Genomic DNA, 20,305 nt, shown 5'->3' with positions numbered 1-20,305 from the left:
ATTACCTCTTCAAAACAGTTACTTGAAGAGTACCTTTTCCTTAAGCTGACAGCCGAACAGCTACAGGAAGTGAATACAGACAGAAAGGGGACAGACAAAATCAAGTTAGTGTAAAGAAAATACCATTATTCTTTTGATTAGAAATTGCATCAAACCCAAAACCTGGTACTCAGGCAAGACAACTGATGAATAGAGTCCCCTGAAACTGGAAGAAAGGAAATGCGCAATTCTAGAAAAGATGCAACAGTGAGAATAGCCTTGTCGCAGACATCAACCCTAAAGACAGCCGTTATCTTCAAACACATACTTACTTGAACACAGCTGATGCACACACCTGCCAAGGACCTTGCAGCTGGCTGTGGCCAGTCACCTACACAAGACAAGATCGTGGTGTTGAGAGTGCTTGATCAGGGACAGGCTTTCCTGCCAGAGTGAAAATCCATGCTTTTGGATCTTCTCGTGAGCTTTGGGCAAGTACAACACTCCATATCAGTGGAGACTGAGAGCTAAACGTTTGGACTATGGATAATTTGGGTAGATAAAAGTTCAGATTTTACATGATCCCATACCATCAGCAATGCCTGCATAATGGAGGTTTGATGTTGCCCAGCAGGTGGGGCAGGTGATAGGCAGAATAATCCATGTGCCACTGCATTGCATCTCATTTTCCTGAAGTGAATGTGCTGTGCCAGAGAAATTCCCTGCTCCAAGAGAGCCTTCTGCGCCACTGAGTTCACCTGCTTCCAGGGAGATGGATCCCTGGCCCACCTCTGTGCTGTGGGACCTGCCTGCTTCTCCACCATTGCCAATATATTCTGAGGACGAGATCCTGGCTCCAGAGAAAAGGGGGATAGCTTTGCAGAAATCTCACTCATGGACAGGATTTTGTCCTGAAGGTATGACTGCAGCACTGAACATGAGCACCAAATGTTCCAAAGCACATGGCTGCTAAAGGGTGTAAGCAAAGCAGTAGTAAGCCATAATGCCTCTAGGGACTTTCTGTGTGCAACAGGGTACTGAAATGGCATAGCCACACCACAAGTCACAAAGGCACACAAAAGAAGCCCAAATACATACCACTTTAGTCAAGGGGCATGGGTTAGCTGTTGTCTGGTGCTGATTGTAGCGAGTTTTTAATCAACTCCAATACGTAATTAAAGATTCATTTTTAAAGAAGGAAATCATATTTCCATTAATAACAACACAATCTGTACCAAATGCATTCCACAGCTGTTTTCTGAATATTACCTTAAATATTACATTAGGACGCACAGCACTTGAACAGTAAAGTATTTCTTTTACAGCATTCTATGAAGCAGAGTATTTTGTGAAAAACAAAGAAAAATCTTATTGTGACACGTAACTCAGATGCATTAGTTTCAGAGCGCAGCTCTGTCCCCATTACATTACAGGAACAACGACAGGCTTATCCCCAATCCATACATCCAAAAACTAACAATTTCACATTTTCATACAATGCACTTAGGTGTCATGCTCCAAGGTACACCATTATGTACTTCAGAATGCAAAATCAAGCAAAACGTTGAATACACTGTAGCAAACTAGTGTAAATACCTTGTTCCATCTCAGAGAGAAGTGGAATCTTGCTGTGAAATAGCAAGCTGATCATCTTCTTGGTAAGATATTTACCAGACTCTGAAATCTAAGACCTGGCAGAAAAATTCTGTAAAAGAAAGTTACATTCTATGCCTGGTACTAACTCCCAACCTCTTAATACTTCTTTGGTGATGGGCACTAGGAATGTTAGTGCTGCATAAATTTGGGGTTTGTTTCTTTTGAATGAAGGTGACCATAATGCATTTTTAAATATCAATTCTGATTATCTCCCCTCCTCAATGAGGTAACAACCTGTTACCACCTCACACTTTGCATCATTCTTTACTAACATCTGGAAAGGATGATGTTCATCTTCAATCTGGTAGCATGTGAGTAACTTACTGTGAGCGAGCATGACCTGACGTTTGCATAAGTCAGGCAAGGCCTCCAAAGGGAAAAAGGGCTATTGTAACAGGACAGGCAGACATTTACACAAGACCAACTAGTTGGTCCAATTAGTAGACCCAGTTGCATTTCATAGTTACCTATTAATTACGAGCATTATTTCTCACACAGTAGGTGCCAGGGACTGTTGCAGGAGACTGATGCTAGCAGATCACTCTACAAATTCATTGACTGACAAACACTACCTGGGAAGGTGCAGCTATTTAAGCTAAATCAGAACAAAGTGGAAAAGGAGCTACACATCAGCTGCTACTGTCCCAGCATCAGAAAGTGGTCATCTTTTAAGTTTGACACAGCTTAATTTCCCAAATGATCTTGTAGTTAGCCGCCTTTACAAAGCATAAATACTATTCCATTCTTATACAAAAGAAATACAGCTGTTTGTGTATACACAGACCTTGACAGCAAGTCCTTGAAAGAACACTAACATGAAACGACAGAGCTAGTACACTCAGAGCACTGATTTAGCTGAACGCCAGGAAGTCTCTGCTAAGAAAGACAATCTGTTAAGGTAAAGTTCTCAGTGAACTTGGGTGCTTTAACTGAACTTGTAACGTACAAATGGGATAATCAGTGTGACGTGCTCTCATACAACTTATTAGTTATATTCTGGTTTACAAATTGTATCCTATAATTGCTGCATTTAAATAAAGCCATCCAATATAGAATGGAATTACTTGAATGCATCTTCACTGGTAGAAGAAAGCAGCCTTGTTAGATGACACGTTACCAACTCTTTCCAGACACTGAATATACTCAAGAGTAAAATTAAGACACGAGTGAGATCACACAAGGTTTTGGTAATTATGTTTATGTTGACTTTATAGCTTTTTTGGTTTCTTTAGGAAATTCCTGCACAGTGAAAGGAATGAAGAATTCCAGAAGAGAGTTGACATCCTTCGGTTCCAGACTGTATTCCACTGCTATTTTCTCTGCAGTCCATATTTGAGGATTAAGTTTATGATTATTAAGAAGTATAAGAGCCTCCACAATGGAAATTTTGCCTTTGGGAACTTTCTTAACATCTACATCTCCCAAGTCGCCCAGTTTTGTAAGTCTCTTTTCCTCCTGTTTACATGGAAGATGTTCACCACCTCCATCTTTTACCTAATTGTGGGAAAGAAAACAAAAAGATCTTAACAGCAGTTCTGTTTACTATGCATACTGTAGCAGGCAAGCCATTTTCCCAAATACAGCATTTCCCATTAGCTTTCCACATTTTCACAGCATTAAAAAAACAAAAAAACAAGGCTTGCACAGCCTTGCTTATTGATATCACAAAAATTGTCAGTTCTTCCGCAGCCATTCTACACGCGATGTCAACCCCGACCCAACTTCTGAAAAGCTACCATCTACTGAACTCTTAAGTGTTGTGCAGACTTAGCAGCCCTTCATACTAGTCAAACTACAGGTTTTGGTAGCCAAATGTAAATGCAGATAACCTAATATTTGGTACTGATTCATGGCAAGGAGAAAATAAATCATACTACAAACTCGTATCCTTCTTCTGATACCACTGGAAATCTTTTTCGTACAGCTTCCTCTCCACTTCCTTTCTTTTTCAGATTTTAGTTTTGCAGCTAAGAGATATCCCTTCTTTTGCTCTGTCTATAGAGAACAAGGTTTGCTGGACAAAAAGAAACGATTCTGCAGCATCACATGGAGTTTAATTCCCATGACTCCTACAGTGCTCAGACACGTGAATTCTTTTCTCTCAAGTCCCTTCATACTTCCAAGTCATTTCCAAACCAGATCTGCCTTTCCCATATTGTCTTTTATTAATTAACCAGCAAATGACACTGCAAAAAAGAGAGAATGAAAACCTTTCTTAAAGTTAAGGAAAAGTTCTTTTAAATTTATGAGTCCACAGCCACTGATCAGTCCACAGACACCCTGTATTAACTCACGAGCTGAGAAAACTGATGTCAATGCTACAGCATCTATAACTGCATGTCTGTTTTTAAACTACATAAAGTGTCTGATGATGCTGCCAGTTCTCCTTTTGTTTCTTTTACTTTGTGCTAGAACTGTCCGCAGATCATGAACAATCTTTCAAGTGTCTGCCTCTGGGTATCTGCCACCTCAGGACTTAAGAGTTGGTGCTTTTCCACTTTCCACGGACAGACCTACCACCAAATACACACACAGGTATGTATACACACATACATGATGCATAAAGTATTCAGAATAACATAAGGCAGAAAGTTTTTAGATTAAGTTTTGCCCACAAGCCTTCAAGCTAACACATTAATCATGCTCTTCCTAACAACTGCAAGCAGACACACCACAGGAGCAAGTCTTAACATAGCAGCAACCTCAGAGTAGACATGGAATCAAGCACTAAGATTGTGCCCCTTTTGGAATTTTCTCTCTTGACAAGCTTACAAATTAATAGTGAAAGAAATTGAAATCAGACCTTCAGCACTTCAAGATTAGAGTCCTTAACTCTATTATGAAAATTAAGGATAGAGATTACCTGGAAACTTCAGGGAGACACTGCAGAAATCTGCATTTTTTAATACTTTTAGTCTTGAATACAAGGTACTGTGAAAGTAGCAAGTTAGGCTTAGGAATATTACTGCTGGATGATTATAAAACTTTTATTACTGAAAAAAGCAGCTAGAATAAAGTGGTCCAATAATGCAACAGGCAAAATGCATAAGCCATAAGGCAACATGGTGGAAAAGAGGGGACTGAACCCCAGTCTGCATTTTGCTGGAAGGGGTATGCTTTGCCTTCCAAGTCAAAGACTGCGGCTTTTGGCAATGAGGAAACTGATCACCAAACAACCCAGAAGGCTATGCAGAAAAAAACCCTAGCTATGGCACTTCCTCAGCTGCATAAGGAAAAGCCTCTGCACAGCACGACATTAACATCAGCAGTTAAAGAGTTCACTAAAATGTCGATGTCTTTGTCCTCTACCCTATCCGTGCTCCCACAGTAGTCCCAATCTCTTCTAACAACTCTACAAAAGATGTCTCTCAAACTGCTGCGCCTTTGCAAAAGGCTGGCCAACCATCCTTCTGCCTTAACGGAAGCAGAAGTGGCAACTCAGGTGAGAAACAAACTAAGATCAACAGCATGTTAAAAAGAAAGACTGCATAGCATTTAAAAGCTTGTACAGTCATGACCTGTCACATGTTTGAGACCCAGGGTCAAACACAGTCAGTGCTACTGATCTGTAAAAGAGTAATGAAAAGATCACTTTTATCTTTGAGCAACCTGGTCTAGTGGAAGGTGTCCCTGCCCATGGCAGGTGGGTTGGAACTATATGATCTTTGAGGTCCCTTCCAACCCAAACCATTCTCTGATTATATCTATACAAAGGGTAGCTTTTGGGCACTAACAGAGCATTTCCGTCTCTACAGAACTGGTGCCGAGTTTGCAAACCACAAAGCCGATGCCAGGATGCCTCCTGCAGAGAGACATGCTCACCCGCACAGGTAGATCTCTGGACTGGACATAAACATCTTTTAACAAGGTGAGGAGCCTATCGTCCTTGCGGTAAATTTCTTCTTTTATCTCGGGGTGGTCTAAAGGCGGGGGGTGAGGGAAGGGAGAAGAGAAGAGAGAAGGCAGATCCGAGTCACACGTTTCACTGCCTTCGCGCTGCCAGGCTAACCACGCCCCAACGCGCTGCGGAGCGCCCGCCGCCGAGCGCACCCGGCCCGGAGCCCGCGCCTGGCAACCGCCCCCAGCAACCAACGCCGGCGGCGGCGGCTCCCAGCGTGCCCCGCGCGCCCAGCCGCCCCGCGCTCAATGTCACCGGCCCCGCACCGGGACGCGCCACCGCCCCGCGCCCGCCCTGCCCCTCCCGCGCTGGGCCCACAGGCACCACCAACACCCCCCGCCCCGCCGCCAGCCCCCGAGGCCGGGACGCACCGGGCAGCTGATCCAGCCGGGAGGTGCGGTGCCGCGGCGCGGGCCTGGGCTTCTCCCGGCTGATCTCGCGGCGGGCCCGGCTCTCCACGTTGAAAGCGCGAAACACGCGGGCCAGCCGCCCGCCCATCGCCGCCGCCCGCACCCCGCGCGCCGCGCCTGCGCGGGACCGCGGCGCATGCGCAGCGGCCTGGCGGCGAGGAGAGCGGGTGCGCCTGCGCCCTGGTGCGTGGCGGCGGGGGGAGAGAGAGCACTGAGATCACCGGGAAAACGGGGCTCGCGGGGGAGCCGAGTCCCGCTTTTATTCCACAGCGAGCGCCCGGCCGGGTTTGCGGTCCGGTCCGGTCCTGCCCTGCCGTGGCTTTTCTACCCGCGCGGGTGACCGGAGCCCCCGGCGAGCGTCCCCCGCGCCGGTGGGAGGCGGCAGTTACGTCATGTCGTAGCTGTCGCCGCTTGGTTTATCCGCGGGGTGACTGTCGGTGGGAGGTGGTGCGGGACCGGAGTAGAGCTGGGGCCGGTGGCCGCGAGGAGGGCCGGCTGTGGCTGTAGGTGTGTGTAACGCGCCTCGCCCGCTTCCTGAGTCTTCCTAAGTTTCTAGTGGAGTAAGGGTATCGTGGAAGTTGGGGACGTTGTGCCTCTTACTGTCGTTAACGTGTACAGCGTTTCCTTACAGGCACCTCACTGCTTTACTCAGTGACAGAAAGTGAATTTTGTAAGCACATACTACCTAGAAGACACACTGCACATGGAAACCTGGTCAATGCCCCAGTACTGTTCAGAATCTGTGGGCTATGCAGTGTTAGCAGCGTGCCCCTCTGTTCCAGCCCAACCAAATAACTATCTGTCTGACTTGTGCAAAAATGGTTAAACTTTGGGAAAGAGCTGTGGGAAAGTACTTAGGCTAGAGCTGTGCAAGATGAGAAAGGTAAAATTGTGGACAGAGGTAAAACTGCTGAGATGGAATCAGCTGTTTAAGAAAAATTGTAAGTATGAAAAGGCAGAAATTCCTCAGAGATTAAGGAAGGAGAAAAAGCAACAGTAAGGACTCAGCCTGCTGCAAAAAGCAGTAGAGCCTGATGGTCCTCCATATAATTGTGGGGTCAACCAAGGCTCAGAGGGTGTCTTATCAAAGGAGGTTATTAGTGGCTCATTAATTGCAGCTGCTCTGTGATTACTTACTAGCCAATAAATAATTATTTTAAGTTGTGTATGTGCTGTTTGCAGATTCTTGTAATACATGGTAAAAGTAACATGAATGAAGTGAGTGGGAGTGGGAGTGGGAATGAAGGACAGAGACAGGACCCAGCTTCTTGCTGTGTTCTTTTTCAGGAGGAAAACACATACTTTCTGCCCTCGCATCCATCTGGTCATGCTTATTACCGTGGGCATGCAAAACTTGGCTTTTCAGAACTTGGTCTGCTACTAGTAGCATTATTTAGTAATAACAATGGTGATGTGGTAGTTATTAAAGCTACAGTGTGCTTGAGTAGTCCATAATGAATGCCATCGTTTTCTGTAGAGAGAAGCCAAGACAAGCTGGTGGGTGAGGAAAGCCAAATAGGTGTACAAAGGCAGTAGAGACAAAGGTAGCATAAGCATGGTCCATGCTGGATCTCTGCTCTCTTGGGGGATCCCATGCAGTTTCTCCCATTCATCATTTTAAAGACTCACTGGCAGTAGGAGAAGGATAGAAACGTGACTTTAATTTATATTCTCTGGTAATAAACTTACCGACTCTGTCTTATTTTAGGCACTTGCATGTGAAGTGATAACTAAGAAGAAAAATGACATTAGTGATAATAGGAACATGGATGCTGATAGGAGCTGCTGGACTCTGGCTGGTGACAAGTTCAATTAAATATCAGTAGTCAATTACTTGCTGACTAAACCTACGTTCTTGAGTACAGGATTTGATGTTTTTCTTTTGAAGTGGTTAGCCTGTCTGGTGCAGCTGTAATGGTAAAATTCACACGAATGCCTTTGGTGGTTGTAGACCTTTGAAGTGAACTTTAGCATTTCTCTGAGACATATCCTTACTATCTGTCCATGGATGTAAGCCACTGTGCCCAATTTGGGAATAAAGATCCTCCCTTCAAAAGCTAAGAACTGCCAGCTTCTGGGATCAAACTCGGGACAGGGCTTCTGTCTCCATAAAGTCTGAATGTGACTAACACTGCTGTAATATTTACTGACAGCAAAATAAATTCACCAGAAGGCAGTCAGTTAAAAATAAAGAGTGATGTCATGTTCTGCCTGTCACTTCCTATCACTGAGGGTGGCACAAGGCTGTTCTTTTTATGTCTAGGGAAGCATCAGGAGTACAAGATTTTTATTCTGAAGAATCTTTCTTAGACTCCAGTGAGCAGAAGAACTAAGATTAATTTTTTTTTTTTTTTTTGATAATTTGGTATTTTACCAATGTGACCATGTTGATATTAAATATCAGTAATCAAGAGCTTGGATTTTTTTGTTTCTATATAAAGTACTGCAAGCGTGATTATAAAAAAGTGAATGTGTAGTTCCTCAAAATGTAAAATCTGTGTGTATTCAGCTTTCACAGTGTTACAAATGGAATGCATTTTCCTCAAACCAGGAAATTCAGGAGCCTGAATTTTTCCAGGGAATTTAAAAATACCAAAAGAAATAAATCACTTCTCAAGTAGCTCTTTAAGAAAGCAGCCCATGAGAAGAACACAGACTATCCAGCTGAGCTCGTCTATACCATCAGCTTGTTCTCAACAGCGGACAGCATCAAACACATCAGAGAAAAATACTGTACTCACACAATACACGTCTGCCATGGGCTGCCACACTAGATCTCCTGCATCTGGAAAATAAAAAGTATGTTTGTGACCATTCTTTGAATTTCGTGTTTCAGTTTTTCATTCCAGTTCTGATTTTACATTGTGTGTTCTTCATTTTTCATTCTTAGCTAGTTCTGTAGCTGAATGGAAAATCAAAGATCTATTTTGCTAGTCAACTAGCATCAAAAGTCTGGTCTACTGAAAATTCCCTTTAGAGAAGGGAGAATAGGAATGTCTGGCATTAACTTGTTTTGCTCTGAGTTCTGCTAAGGTTCCTCTGCTGTTTTGCTCTTCAGGGGAACAGGAATCATGGTATTAGTCCACATGGACAGTAATCTCAGTGAAATAAGAGGGGGTTTTTTAATGCCCAACTTGAGAGTCTTTGAGAGGAGGCAGGTGAAGTTTGCTGTATGATTTATGGTCTGGGAACAACCTAGAGATTTACAACAGAGGAAAATTACAAGTGCCCTTATACAGCAGTGGCATAGGTTTATATTTGATGCTGTCCATATTTTCTACCACTGTTACTGTTTTCCTCATATTTTTGTTGCTGTTGGTTCATAATTTATGTCAATCTAAAGGGATACTCTAGCAAATTCATGTATAATTGGGATGCAGGGAATTGAGTCCTCTGTCCTGATTACTGGTTTCCCAGTAAATACAATGAGAACATTGATCCATTTGTTCCTTATCTCATCAGTGTTAGGCACAACCAGAGAACACAGCATTAGCAAGAATTGATTATGAGCCAAGCAAAAATGGCTGTCCTGCAACTTTGTAAAGACGACCTCAAGAAAGACGAACATTTTGATCATTGCTGCCTTTCAGTGATTTCTGGTTGTTCTGTTACTTAATTCAGCTTGGTTTTGTGTTACTGGCTTCAACTGATCTGTCTTTTACTGGCTCCTCAAGAACCTAGAAATACACGGGAAGCTTTTGCTTAATTCCAGGCTGTGATGAGTGTTGCTGAACACTTGCATCTTTTCAAGGCTAGGTGGCTGCAGTGCTTTATGTAAAGGAGCTTTTGTCAAGTCCTTACATGGATGAAGTTTATGGAGAATTCAGCAAGCTCACGTTTACAGGCTCACGCACCAGCCCAGACAGGTCACTGGTTGCTTGTCAAATAACATTCATTTCAAAGACATTACATTTAAATTCTCCCAATTGACTGTGGCTTGGATTACCTGACATCATCTTTCAGAATTTTCTTATCTGATTGTTATATCTCAATTGGCAGGTTACTTTGACTTGGAAATGCACAGTAGGAGCCAGCATATTTGAGAATGAGGCAGCCTGGTAGTGGACTTAACTAATTATAGCAATTACATGTGCGTTTCTATTTCATTTCTACTCATGTAGGTCAGTTCCTCATGCTCCTTTCTCACTGGCAGTACTATTTGAGAGAACTGACACTGTCATTCTTTCCTGTAATTCTGGCTTCTGTTCATCCCTGTTGCCAGAGTAAGGGTGTAGGAACTCTTCAGAGCAAACAACATCAGATACCTGGTCTGATTTAATAAAGAAGTCCTGGAACTTTTCCAAGCTGTATCAGTTACTGATGGTTTGACTGGTCCCACAAAAAGCTCCCAGAAACACAGGAGGAGAAACAAAAGGCATATGGTAGGAGGAGTGTGAATACCTTGAACTGGTGTTGCCTCACGTTGGTTGGGTGGTTGGTTTGTTTTTAAGAGATTGCACTTTGCATCCAGGTCACTTCACTCCAGCAGTCATGGGAACGGCTGTACCGGCTGCAGTGAGGAGGAGGTGAACCAGCAGTTAGAAGAAACCGGGTGGAATGGAGAGGTGGCTCATCTCAGGCTGCCTTTGCTGATCCACCAGAATCACCCAAGATTAACACCATCCCTTTGGGCCTGAGAAAAATGTTTGTGGGCATCCTGTCCTTCCCCTAATGTTTTTTTAAACCATGTCAACATGTTTCTTTACATTGTGTTTGCTTTATTTGCTCTGTGTCTATCTTTTTCTGACTTAAGTTTATGTTACACATATAAAGATCTACTGTGAAAGTAACAAGTGAAAACCAAGGATGTGCAACTCTCTTGAACTATAAGTACATTAAAAAAAAGAGAAAAAGTCAACACAAACCAGAGTAATTACACTCTTCAGACAAACACCTCTTAGTTTTTTGCTAAAACAAAAAATTACTCTTTAAAATCACCAAATTATATTCAGTGAAAGTTACTCACATGTTCTTTTTGTGGAAAGCCAACAGCTATTCTAGTATCTGGCATATCAGATACTAAATGGCTTAGTAAGAATGTGGTCTAGGCAGAGAAGGCTCTCTTCCCAGCTCTATCACTGACTTTCTCAGACCATGGAAATTGCCAATAACAGGCCAGGAAGTTCTTAGCATTTTCTCTTTTTTCCAAGAATGTCATAATCTATCTCTTAAAAAAGAAAAAAAAAAAGGATGAATATGTTATTATCAGTAATAGTAGCTGTAAATAATGTTTGTTGTTAACAATAGATTAGTTTCACTTCTAATTGAAACTTTATTATAGTAGGTCAAAACAGCCACCAGTGAATGTAATTTTAGTTTTTTTCAGATGTGTCCAGCTTTGAGGAAAATCTGGTAGGAACTTTAAGAAACCTTAAGAAAAAAACTTAAGTTTTTTTAGTATAAATACTTGTATCTGGTGAATTATATGAAATTCTATTATGGACTTATAATCTAAGGGAGACTGAAAGTTTTTTGGGAAAAGAGAGTTTTATTTTTGCTTTTGTAGGCATAGGCTATAAAACCCAAGAGAATTAAAAATGTTTGGTGTCATGCCATCAGCTGTACTGCAAAGAATGGCCATGGGAGCACAGTGGCAATTTAGGGAGAGCTGACTGTATGCAGTAGTAGTAGGCATGATTTTACTGTACTGCCTCTGCAGTAGCAATCTGATGGTACAGAAGATAGCCACTATTCTGTATCCATTCATCAGCTATCCACTGGAATAGTCATCTGTTTCTTTCATGAAATAACACATAGAAATATATAACCTATATGTGCTGGTAGGATGCTGTTCTACTCTCATGTAAAATTTTTCCCTCCGTAAAGGATATTTATATTTTCTCTGTATGCTTTTGATTTATGATCATGCATAAATATTTATGTGGGTGTGATGCATTTTGTATACAGAACTTTCTAAGTTAATTTTGTTATCTGTGACTTGATGTATCAGGGGATTGAAATTCCCTGCTTCTGTAAGTAGTTGCAGAACCAGTTTTGTTGATTCCATTTACACATTGTGACCATAGAGTTACAACTGACAGCCTTTAAGTAAAAGCCTTGAAGTAAAGCAGAATACATAACATTGTATTACCAAAAGCTAAACTACAGAACATGATTTGAGAGATACATCATAGTAATTTAGCATTTAGTCCAAGAAACAAATGACAAACCATCATCTAACTTCTCTAAGATATGCAGTCACCAGTAGAGTTACAATAATCAAGTCTTGCTGTTTCAGCCCCAAATTTTTCTTAAATTTGTGATTGCATTCACTTTTTCTCATATTTTAAATAGTAACTGTTTAGGGGCTGATGTTAAAACATATAAAACATATAAAGTCCCGTTGACTTCCGTAACATTTATACAGAATAGGGTAAATAGGAATAAAAATAATATGAAAGAATCCAAGGCTCTAGACAAGAATCTACATTTGAAATGGATCCAAAATTATCAGGTTTGAGACATGATCCAGTGAGGGTCAGGAAGGAAAGTCCTGAGGGAAGATTTTCATGACCATCTACTGTTATCTATTACATAGGGTTTGTTTGTTCCACAGCTTATTCTGAAATATCTTGTGGAAGCCATTATAAGAGACACTGTTTTAGATAGCATATATTCATATTTCTTATCAGGGGAAAATGGACTTACTCTTTACTTGTTTCATTTACTGTAAAAAATTATGTTTTATCTGATTTAGGAATAAACCACTACGGATTATTGCAGCACATTGCAGAAAAAATGCCTGTTGTAACAGGAGTGATGTCCACTACAAAGGATTTGGTCTACACCTAATGCAGTAGTACCCATTAATGTATATAAAGAACATCTGGGGTTACATTAGTTCACAGAGGAGGGTATAGTTAAGACAATGCTGTATTGTTTTAGTTAATTTTGCATTATTCCTAAATAGTATACTTGATGTACAGTAATACAAAAAATTATTTACACTCTTACTACAGGTCTTCTGAGGCTTTTCATTTTCATTTGTATGTATCACAAATGACAAATATAAATTGTGTTGCTAGAGAATGCATTAAAGAAACAAGAAAAGGTTTCAATGATACCAACATGTGACTTCCAGTATTAGAGTTCAACTGGAAATCATTACTGAAGTTAGAGGGCCCTTTTATGTGTCTCTTCTTTCCACAGCAACAAAAATCTGGGGGCAGCATGTGGGGGACAGATGAATTTTGAACAATCGCGTTTACTAATTATATATGGAGATACAGTGACTAAATATGTCAGTGTCAGGTTCCTCTGGAGGCTACTAAAATAGACCGTTAAAGAGGTCCCAAAATATTTAAAGTACTACATCTATGCACTGAAATTTCATTTTTAGATTGTATAATAAGGACATGAATAAGCTTCAAAGCTCCAGCATTACAACGCAGCCCGAGACTGAGAGAGACTGAGACTCCGTGAAGGCAGAGTTCTTTCTTTATGTAAGATGTCTTCGGGATCAAGATGAAGCTACTATACATTCCTATATACATAATATAATACAAAACCAGTGTTTTCAAGAATGAGTTCAGGAACTTTGTAGAGATTAACATACTTTCTGGTTAGATTAACACTGAAATGGTCAGGGTTTCTTTAGTTGATAAACACTTTTTCAGGATGACTCATGGGTTTGGTTTTTTTAAATATGGATTAAGGAATTGAATTCTCCACAGAAGGCTGTAATGTTGAATGATAACAGATGACAAATTTCACATGCACAAAACTGCTAGAATCTGTTTCCAGTAAGGTAGTGACAAAAATCCCTCTGAGCACTTTTTTGTAGGATCAGGCCTCAACATCTTAACAGCTGTCTTGGGATAAGGTTCTTTGCTGTACCTACAAGTAGCAGGAATCTCAGCCTCTGGATGATGGAGACTTGAAATAACTCGATACACTGAGTTACTCCAAAGGAAATATCTGTTGATGGCCTTTTTGAATTACAGCAGCCCAGCTTCCCTTGCCAGAAGTACTGCCAGACTCTTTCAGTAGTTTGTGACATGGGCCAGCTTCACCCTGGTGTAAAATCTCTTACAAGACTATCGAAAGGCTCCCTGCAGGGCATCTTTCTTTGCAGCATGGGGAAATTCACCTCTCGCCCCACCAAGAACTGAGATTTTTAGATTTCTGAGAGCTGCTCCTGCACTCTTTTACCTTTTGTTCAGACATCAGAGGGAACATGAAAAGTTACTTGTTGTTCTTTAATACCTTAATCTGTTTGGGAAATGTGGGTGATCTTGTAATGGTCAATTGCTACGATGATGTGGTGTTTTCTTCTGTTTCTTACACTCCTGTGAATGTACCATACTCCATCCTTGGGCACAGGGCAGATAAGCAGAGCTACAGCCTGTTCAGAGAGGAGACAGAAGAATGTCAATCTCAGAATCTGTTCTCTCTCTCTCTTCTAGTGCTGAAACGTGGCGTATCAGTTATCACTGCTAGCAGACTGCAGCATACTCTGCATGGATATCGTCATAAAATGAACTTTACAATTCAGACTGTTGCAGATAGCAGTAAGAAAGCTAGATATATTTTTCTCTTTTTACTGAATAGATGATGATGACCATTACCTACTTTTTTTTCTATTGGTTCACATGTATTTTGGGGTCTTCCATCGTTTCCTAACACAGGTTAGAAAACGGAGTGGAAAGTAACACTGCAATTTTTAAAACAGTAGTTACACCTTTTGCTAAAATGACATCTTTTTTTTCAGATGTGTTCTGTCCTTTTGAAGCATAAATTAATAAGGTGCTTTTTTTTTTTTTTTTTTTTTGTAATACAGTTTAGAAATTGAAAACAGAGTAGAAGACCAAGGTATAGTAAGGTAATGTACAAGTTAAAGCTATTATGAAAAATATGAAAAACTACGCAAGTTCTTGTCTCCTAATAATAGTTAAACTCTGAAAGGTTTAAATGTTAATACTTCTTACAACTTAGACTTTTATTAATGAATTACTTGTGTTTGCCAGAGAGGTTCATACTTATGTTTTCTTTATTGCTGTTATATACTGAGAGTTGAATGGCAACCATATTTGTTTTAATGCTAGGGTTCTAGCCAGCATTTCTGATTTTGCAGGTCATTTCCACGATGACTTTTCTGAAGGAATCTTGCTCATTTGAGTCTTGTTCCTTTCAAGCAATACACATAACCCCCCTTTTTTTCTGAACACAGCAGGGAACTGGGGATAGTTTCCATGTTCAGAATTTCAGGCCCCCCACCAGACAACATTCAGGCACACGCATACACACACCCCCACAGTGTTGTATGCTTTTGTTGCTTTTATGGACAGGAGAGTCTGTTGTCATCTATAGCCCCTGCTGTCATAAGCCAAATGTTTCATTTAATAACTTCCATAATCTGTCTCGCTCCCTGCTGCTTTTTGTCTCAGATGTATGGAGCTCCCCTGCAGGCACCTCCTAACCCTCCTGGCTTCAGACCAGATTGTACAACTTCCACTCCAGGCTTGTCATTCTGGTGAAGGATTTGAGCAATGACTTCTGTATTTGACTGTAGCTGGGATGGAAGTAGGTTATCACTCCTACTAACCTTAAATAGGATTTAGACCTTTTCATAGATCAGAGGTACATCTCTTGAAAGTTAGATACAGTCTGCCTTTTAGTGTCTCTTGCGCCGTTTCTATCATATAGAAAGTCAGGTAGGACTTTCTGCCTGAGCAGAAAATGTGCACAAGGTGCCTGGTTCCCAGAGTGGAATCCATCATCCTGAAATTACTTTCAAGTATTTTTTGTGTGCTTAACAGGAGCAATTTAAGGCTGCAATCTAATAGTGCATTGTCTCTAAAGGAGAATCCTTTTTCTGCTAGTAGCTCCCCCTCAACCCTCTTGCAAGAAGGGCTCCTCTGCCTGCAAGGTAAGCCAGCTCAACTCACTGCCTGTGCAGAAAACCATTCACTTGGGTTTTTTTATCAAAGCTTTCTATCTGAAAAATACAAAGCAGATTAAAATTGGTTCTATATACCAGCAAATAAAAGAGGTCAGTGATCATTCTTTGATCCACAGGTCAGCACATGAAGTCCACACCAATACGTATAAATCTTTATTGCCCCTTTTTATCCATAGTGTTACATACCGTCCCACAGCTGATAGTTACTGCAGCTACATTCAGATGATTTTAGTAACATGTGTAAGCACTCCTCTGTTTCAGTACAAGTTTGGCCTGGTTAGCCTAAAAACTGCTGAAGATATAAGGGCATAGCTGTATGCTCTGATACTATCCCTGCCATTTATCAGTACTCAGCAAAATGAAGTGTGCTGATAAAGTAGCTTTTTTGCCTCAGGTATAATTACAATCTTTTTGTAACAGCTATGCTAAGTGATTATAATTGGGGTGGGTTGTTTTCTTTTTTTTTTGCAATCCCAATCAAGATATCTATGTCAGCAAAAGATTTAAATTTAAATGAGGACTCAGACTTGTCTGCATCCTAGCTAGGTCACATTTTCAATTCTTTTTTAGTAACATAAAGGCATGAACCTTAAAAAGCAGAATCAGATGAGTACAAGCTAAATCTTCTACTTTGAGTTACTCAAAAGCCATATTGCCTTTCTACTTCTTAGATTGCTCTGTTAGTACAGTCCTTGCAATTTCTGTGTGTTCAATTTGTGGAAGCGAGGACAGGCAGCCTGGGAAGAAAACAGTAATGTTGTCTGGGAAGCTAGGGATCAGGTTAGGAAAGCTAAGGCCCAGTTAGAATTGAGTCTGGGAAGGGATGTGAAAGATAACAGGAAGGGCTTCTATAGGTACGTAGCAAATAAAAGACAGACTAGGGACAATGTGGGCCCTCTCCGGAAGCTATCAGGAGAACTGGCTACCATGGATTTGGAGAAGGCTGAGGTTCTTAATGACTTCTTTGTCTCAGTCTTCACTGGCAAATGCTCTGACCACACCACTCAAGTCTTGGGAGGCAGATGCAGGGACTGTGAAAATGAAGACCTTAGGCCCACTGTAGGAGAGGATCAGGTTCGAGATCGTCTTAAGAACCTGAACGTGCACAAGTCCAGGGGACCTGATGAAATCCATCCACGGGTCCTGAAGGAGCTGGCGAATGAAGTTGCTAAACCACTGTCCATCATATTGATGACTGGGAGAAGGGTAATATAACCCCCATTTTCAAGAAGGGGAAGGTGGAAGACACGGGGAACTACAGACCAGTCAGTCTCACCTCTGTGCGTGGCAAAATCGTGGAGCAGATTCTGCTGGAAAGCATGCTAAGGCACATGAAAAACAATGAGGTGGTTGGTGACAGCCAACATGGCTTCACTAAGGGGAAATCCTACCTGACCAATTTAGTGGCCTTCTATGATGGAGCCATGGAACTGATGGACAGTGGCAGAGCAGTTGATGTCATCTACCTGGACTTGTGCAAAGCGTTCGACACTGTCCCGCACGACATCCTTGTCTCTAAATTGGAGAGACATCAATTTGATAGATGGACCACTCGGTGGATAAAGAACTGGCTCGATGGCCGCACGCAAAGAGTTGTGGTCAACGGCTCGATGTCCAGTTGGAAACCTGTAACGAGTGGTGTCCCTCAGGGATCGGTGTTGGGACCGGTCCTGTTCAACATCTTTGTTGGTGACATGGACAGTGGGATTGAGTGCGCCCTCAGCAAGTTTGCCGACGACACCAAGCTGTGTGGTTCGGTTGATACGCTGGAGGGAAGGGATGCCATCCAGAGGGACCTTGACATGCTTGTGAGGTGGGCCGATGCCAACCTCATGAAGTTTAACCAAGCCAAGTGCAAGGTCCTACACCTGGGTCGGGGCAATCCCAGGCACTGCTACAGGTTGGGCAGAGAAGAGATTCAGAGCAGCCCTGCAGAGAGGGACTTGGGGGTGTTGGTTGAGGAGAAGCTTAACATGAGCCGGCTTCAGTGTGTGCTTGCAGCCCAGAAACCAACTGTATCCTGGGCCGCATCAAAAGAAGCGTGACCAGCAGGTCAAAGGAGGTGATCCTGCCCCTCTACTCTGCTCTTGTGAGACCCCACTTGGAGTACTGCGTACAGTTCTGGTGTCCTCAACATGAAAAGAACATGGAGCTGTTGGAGCGAGTCCAGAGGAGGGCCACGAGGATGATAAGAGGGCTGAAGCACCTCCCGTACGAAGCCAGGCTGAGAGAGTTGGGGCTGTTCAGCCTGGAGAAGGCTGCGTGGAGACCTCATAGCAGCCTTCCAGTGTCTGAAGGGGGCCTATAAGGATGCTGTGGAGGGGCTCTTCGTTAGGGGCTATAGTGATAGGATAAGGGGTAATGGGTTCAAACTTAACAGGGGAAGTTTAGATTAGATATAAAGAAGTTGTTCTTTACAGTGAGGGTAGTGAAGCACTGGAATGGGTTGCCCAAGGAAGTTGTGGATGCTCCATCCCTGGCGGTGTTCAAGGCCAGGTTGGACAGAGCCTTGAGCGACATGGTTTAGTGTGAGGTGTCCCTGCCCATGGCAGGGGGGTTGGAACTAGATGATCTTAAGGTCCTTTCCAACCCTAACTATTCTATGATTCTAATTTTACATAACCCTAGAGGTATGAAGGTACTTTTGTACACTCTTTACATGGTGACAAATACAGATGCAGCTATGAAAGACCAAGAACCATCTATAACAAACGATTTAGGGGCCTAAATGGGACATAGGGGGAATGTAGGTAAGTCCAAAATTGTGATCTCGAAAGCCACCATTCAACTACTGCATAATATTTCATTCAGTTTTTTTTTTTCAGATACCCCTTGTTTAAGGTGTGAGTAAGCAGCATAGCACATATGTCATCCTCAAGTACAATCATAATCCAGAAAGTGGCTGAGGGTTTTCAAGACTTTGGGATCTAAGGTGGGGATATTATCTCCTAATCTGTCATTGAAGAGAGGAGGACTTCTAACTGGTGTTCTAAGGATCTTCCTCTTACTGACTGTATGAAGTGTCTACATTAAACAGACTGAACAATCTCTTATATTTTAGTTTGGGGGACTAAAACTGCCTTCCTCTAGTATGAACCATGCATTAGAAATGCCAGATTCCTCTTCCTTATATCTAGGTGACTGTTCTCCATCATGCTGTTGTCATTCATCTTTTATGTGGCAACCTACTGGGATTTCCATATTCTCTGATCCCTCTGAAATAAACCCTGTTTAGGGCTTTCAGATATGGTCTTAGAGGGCATATCTAGACCTGAATTCTAAAAAAAGTTATTTATTCCATGCGTACAGGCGTCTTTGTCCAAAATGAGCTCAACAGACTTAATCTGAACTCCAGATAAATGTTAACTGTCAATCGTGTGAATCCATCATATATTTCATTCAAGGTCTGGTTTGTTGTTGTGTGTTTGTTTTTTATTTTTTGTAATGATGAAAAGAGATATATTGTGCTGCGGACTAGTGTACCTGGTAGAAACCCTTGAATTACAGAAGTTCAGCTCCAAATACGTACATACATAACTATTCCCACAGCGTACAGTAGCTGATGTCTGCAGGTGGTTTTGTGTGGTGAAAGACTGGAACTCCTTGATCAGTTATGGAATCAACTATTCTCAAGGTGGTGCCTGGAGAATGAATAGTCCTAGGTTGAGGAAGACTAAGACCAACGTGCTACACATGTTCATATTTCTGCCACATGCTGTGTTTCTAATGTGTACTTGCTAGCTCTTTTTGTTCTGCTCATCTTCAGATGTTGTTCTAACTTGCAGGGCTTTATGATTATGAATTAAACACTGCAAAGAACAAATTGCTGGTGTGCATAGTTATTTTGTTCCTAATGAACATTCTAGGCAGTGGCAAATTTTCTGCTGAATTAGATATTCACCTTCTGGTCATTTGGAAGCCATTTCAGGCTCCAGAGCTTGCCTGCAGTAAGGCCCTGTGCGTAGCTACTGCTTCTTTCATCATGAGAGCGGACTAGTAGCAAGTGGCTCAAACAAAACTTTATGTTACTCACTATTCAGACTTTTGAAGGCAGCACAGTGTTGGTCAGCAATGCTGGTTCTGCAGACAGACTAAGCTACTACAGCTACTTAGCTGTAAGTTATTTATATGAGCTCTCCTTCAGTTTCTAACACCTGCATCTTCCTTCTTACTCTTATTGGGGAAATTATTGATTGTCTAATTGTCCCAGAATTAAAAGTGCAGCAAAATTTGTCATTCTTTCAGATCTTCACTATCTCCATGCTAATTTCTATTGTAAGAAAGAAGGACCTGAATGTAAGAAAAAGCTGAAGGAAGAGTAACCTGAAGAGGCTGTGGTTCCTTATGAACACTGGTTTTGAAAACAAAGGCATGTAAAGTGCTCTACACTGAGGCCTACGCTTTCGTCAGCAGCATGATGATGCCAAGGTTTGCACCAGCCTCAGTAAAGCATGATATATA

The 20,305-nt window shown here is 41.9% G+C and overlaps 1 protein-coding gene and 1 long non-coding RNA gene across 2 annotated transcripts; one reads left to right on the top strand and one right to left on the bottom strand.

Annotated features, from left to right (window-relative positions):
* Positions 1-1,161: 1,161 nt before the first annotated feature.
* NDUFAF4 (NADH:ubiquinone oxidoreductase complex assembly factor 4) lies at positions 1,162-6,087 on the bottom strand. The gene is made up of 3 exons (XM_030489483.1): positions 5,905-6,087; positions 5,458-5,555; positions 1,162-3,129 (listed from the first exon to the last, which is right to left on the bottom strand). Exons 1-3 carry the CDS (start codon positions 6,029-6,031, stop codon positions 2,833-2,835), a joined length of 522 nt encoding a protein of 173 aa, XP_030345343.1. The 5' UTR covers positions 6,032-6,087; the 3' UTR covers positions 1,162-2,832.
* Positions 6,088-11,947: 5,860 nt separating this feature from the next.
* Positions 11,948-15,436, top strand: LOC115609373. Its single transcript, XR_003991842.1, has 3 exons — positions 11,948-12,754; positions 14,349-14,453; positions 15,330-15,436. It is a non-coding gene; the product is annotated as an uncharacterized LOC115609373 (long non-coding RNA).
* The last annotated feature ends 4,869 nt before the right edge of the window (positions 15,437-20,305 follow it).

Source organism: Strigops habroptila, chromosome 6 (genome assembly GCF_004027225.2).
Source record: "Strigops habroptila isolate Jane chromosome 6, bStrHab1.2.pri, whole genome shotgun sequence".
NCBI lineage: Eukaryota > Metazoa > Chordata > Aves > Psittaciformes > Psittacidae > Strigops > Strigops habroptila.
Note: the sequence above shows the minus strand (reverse complement) of the source record. Positions and strands in the feature narration are given on the sequence as shown.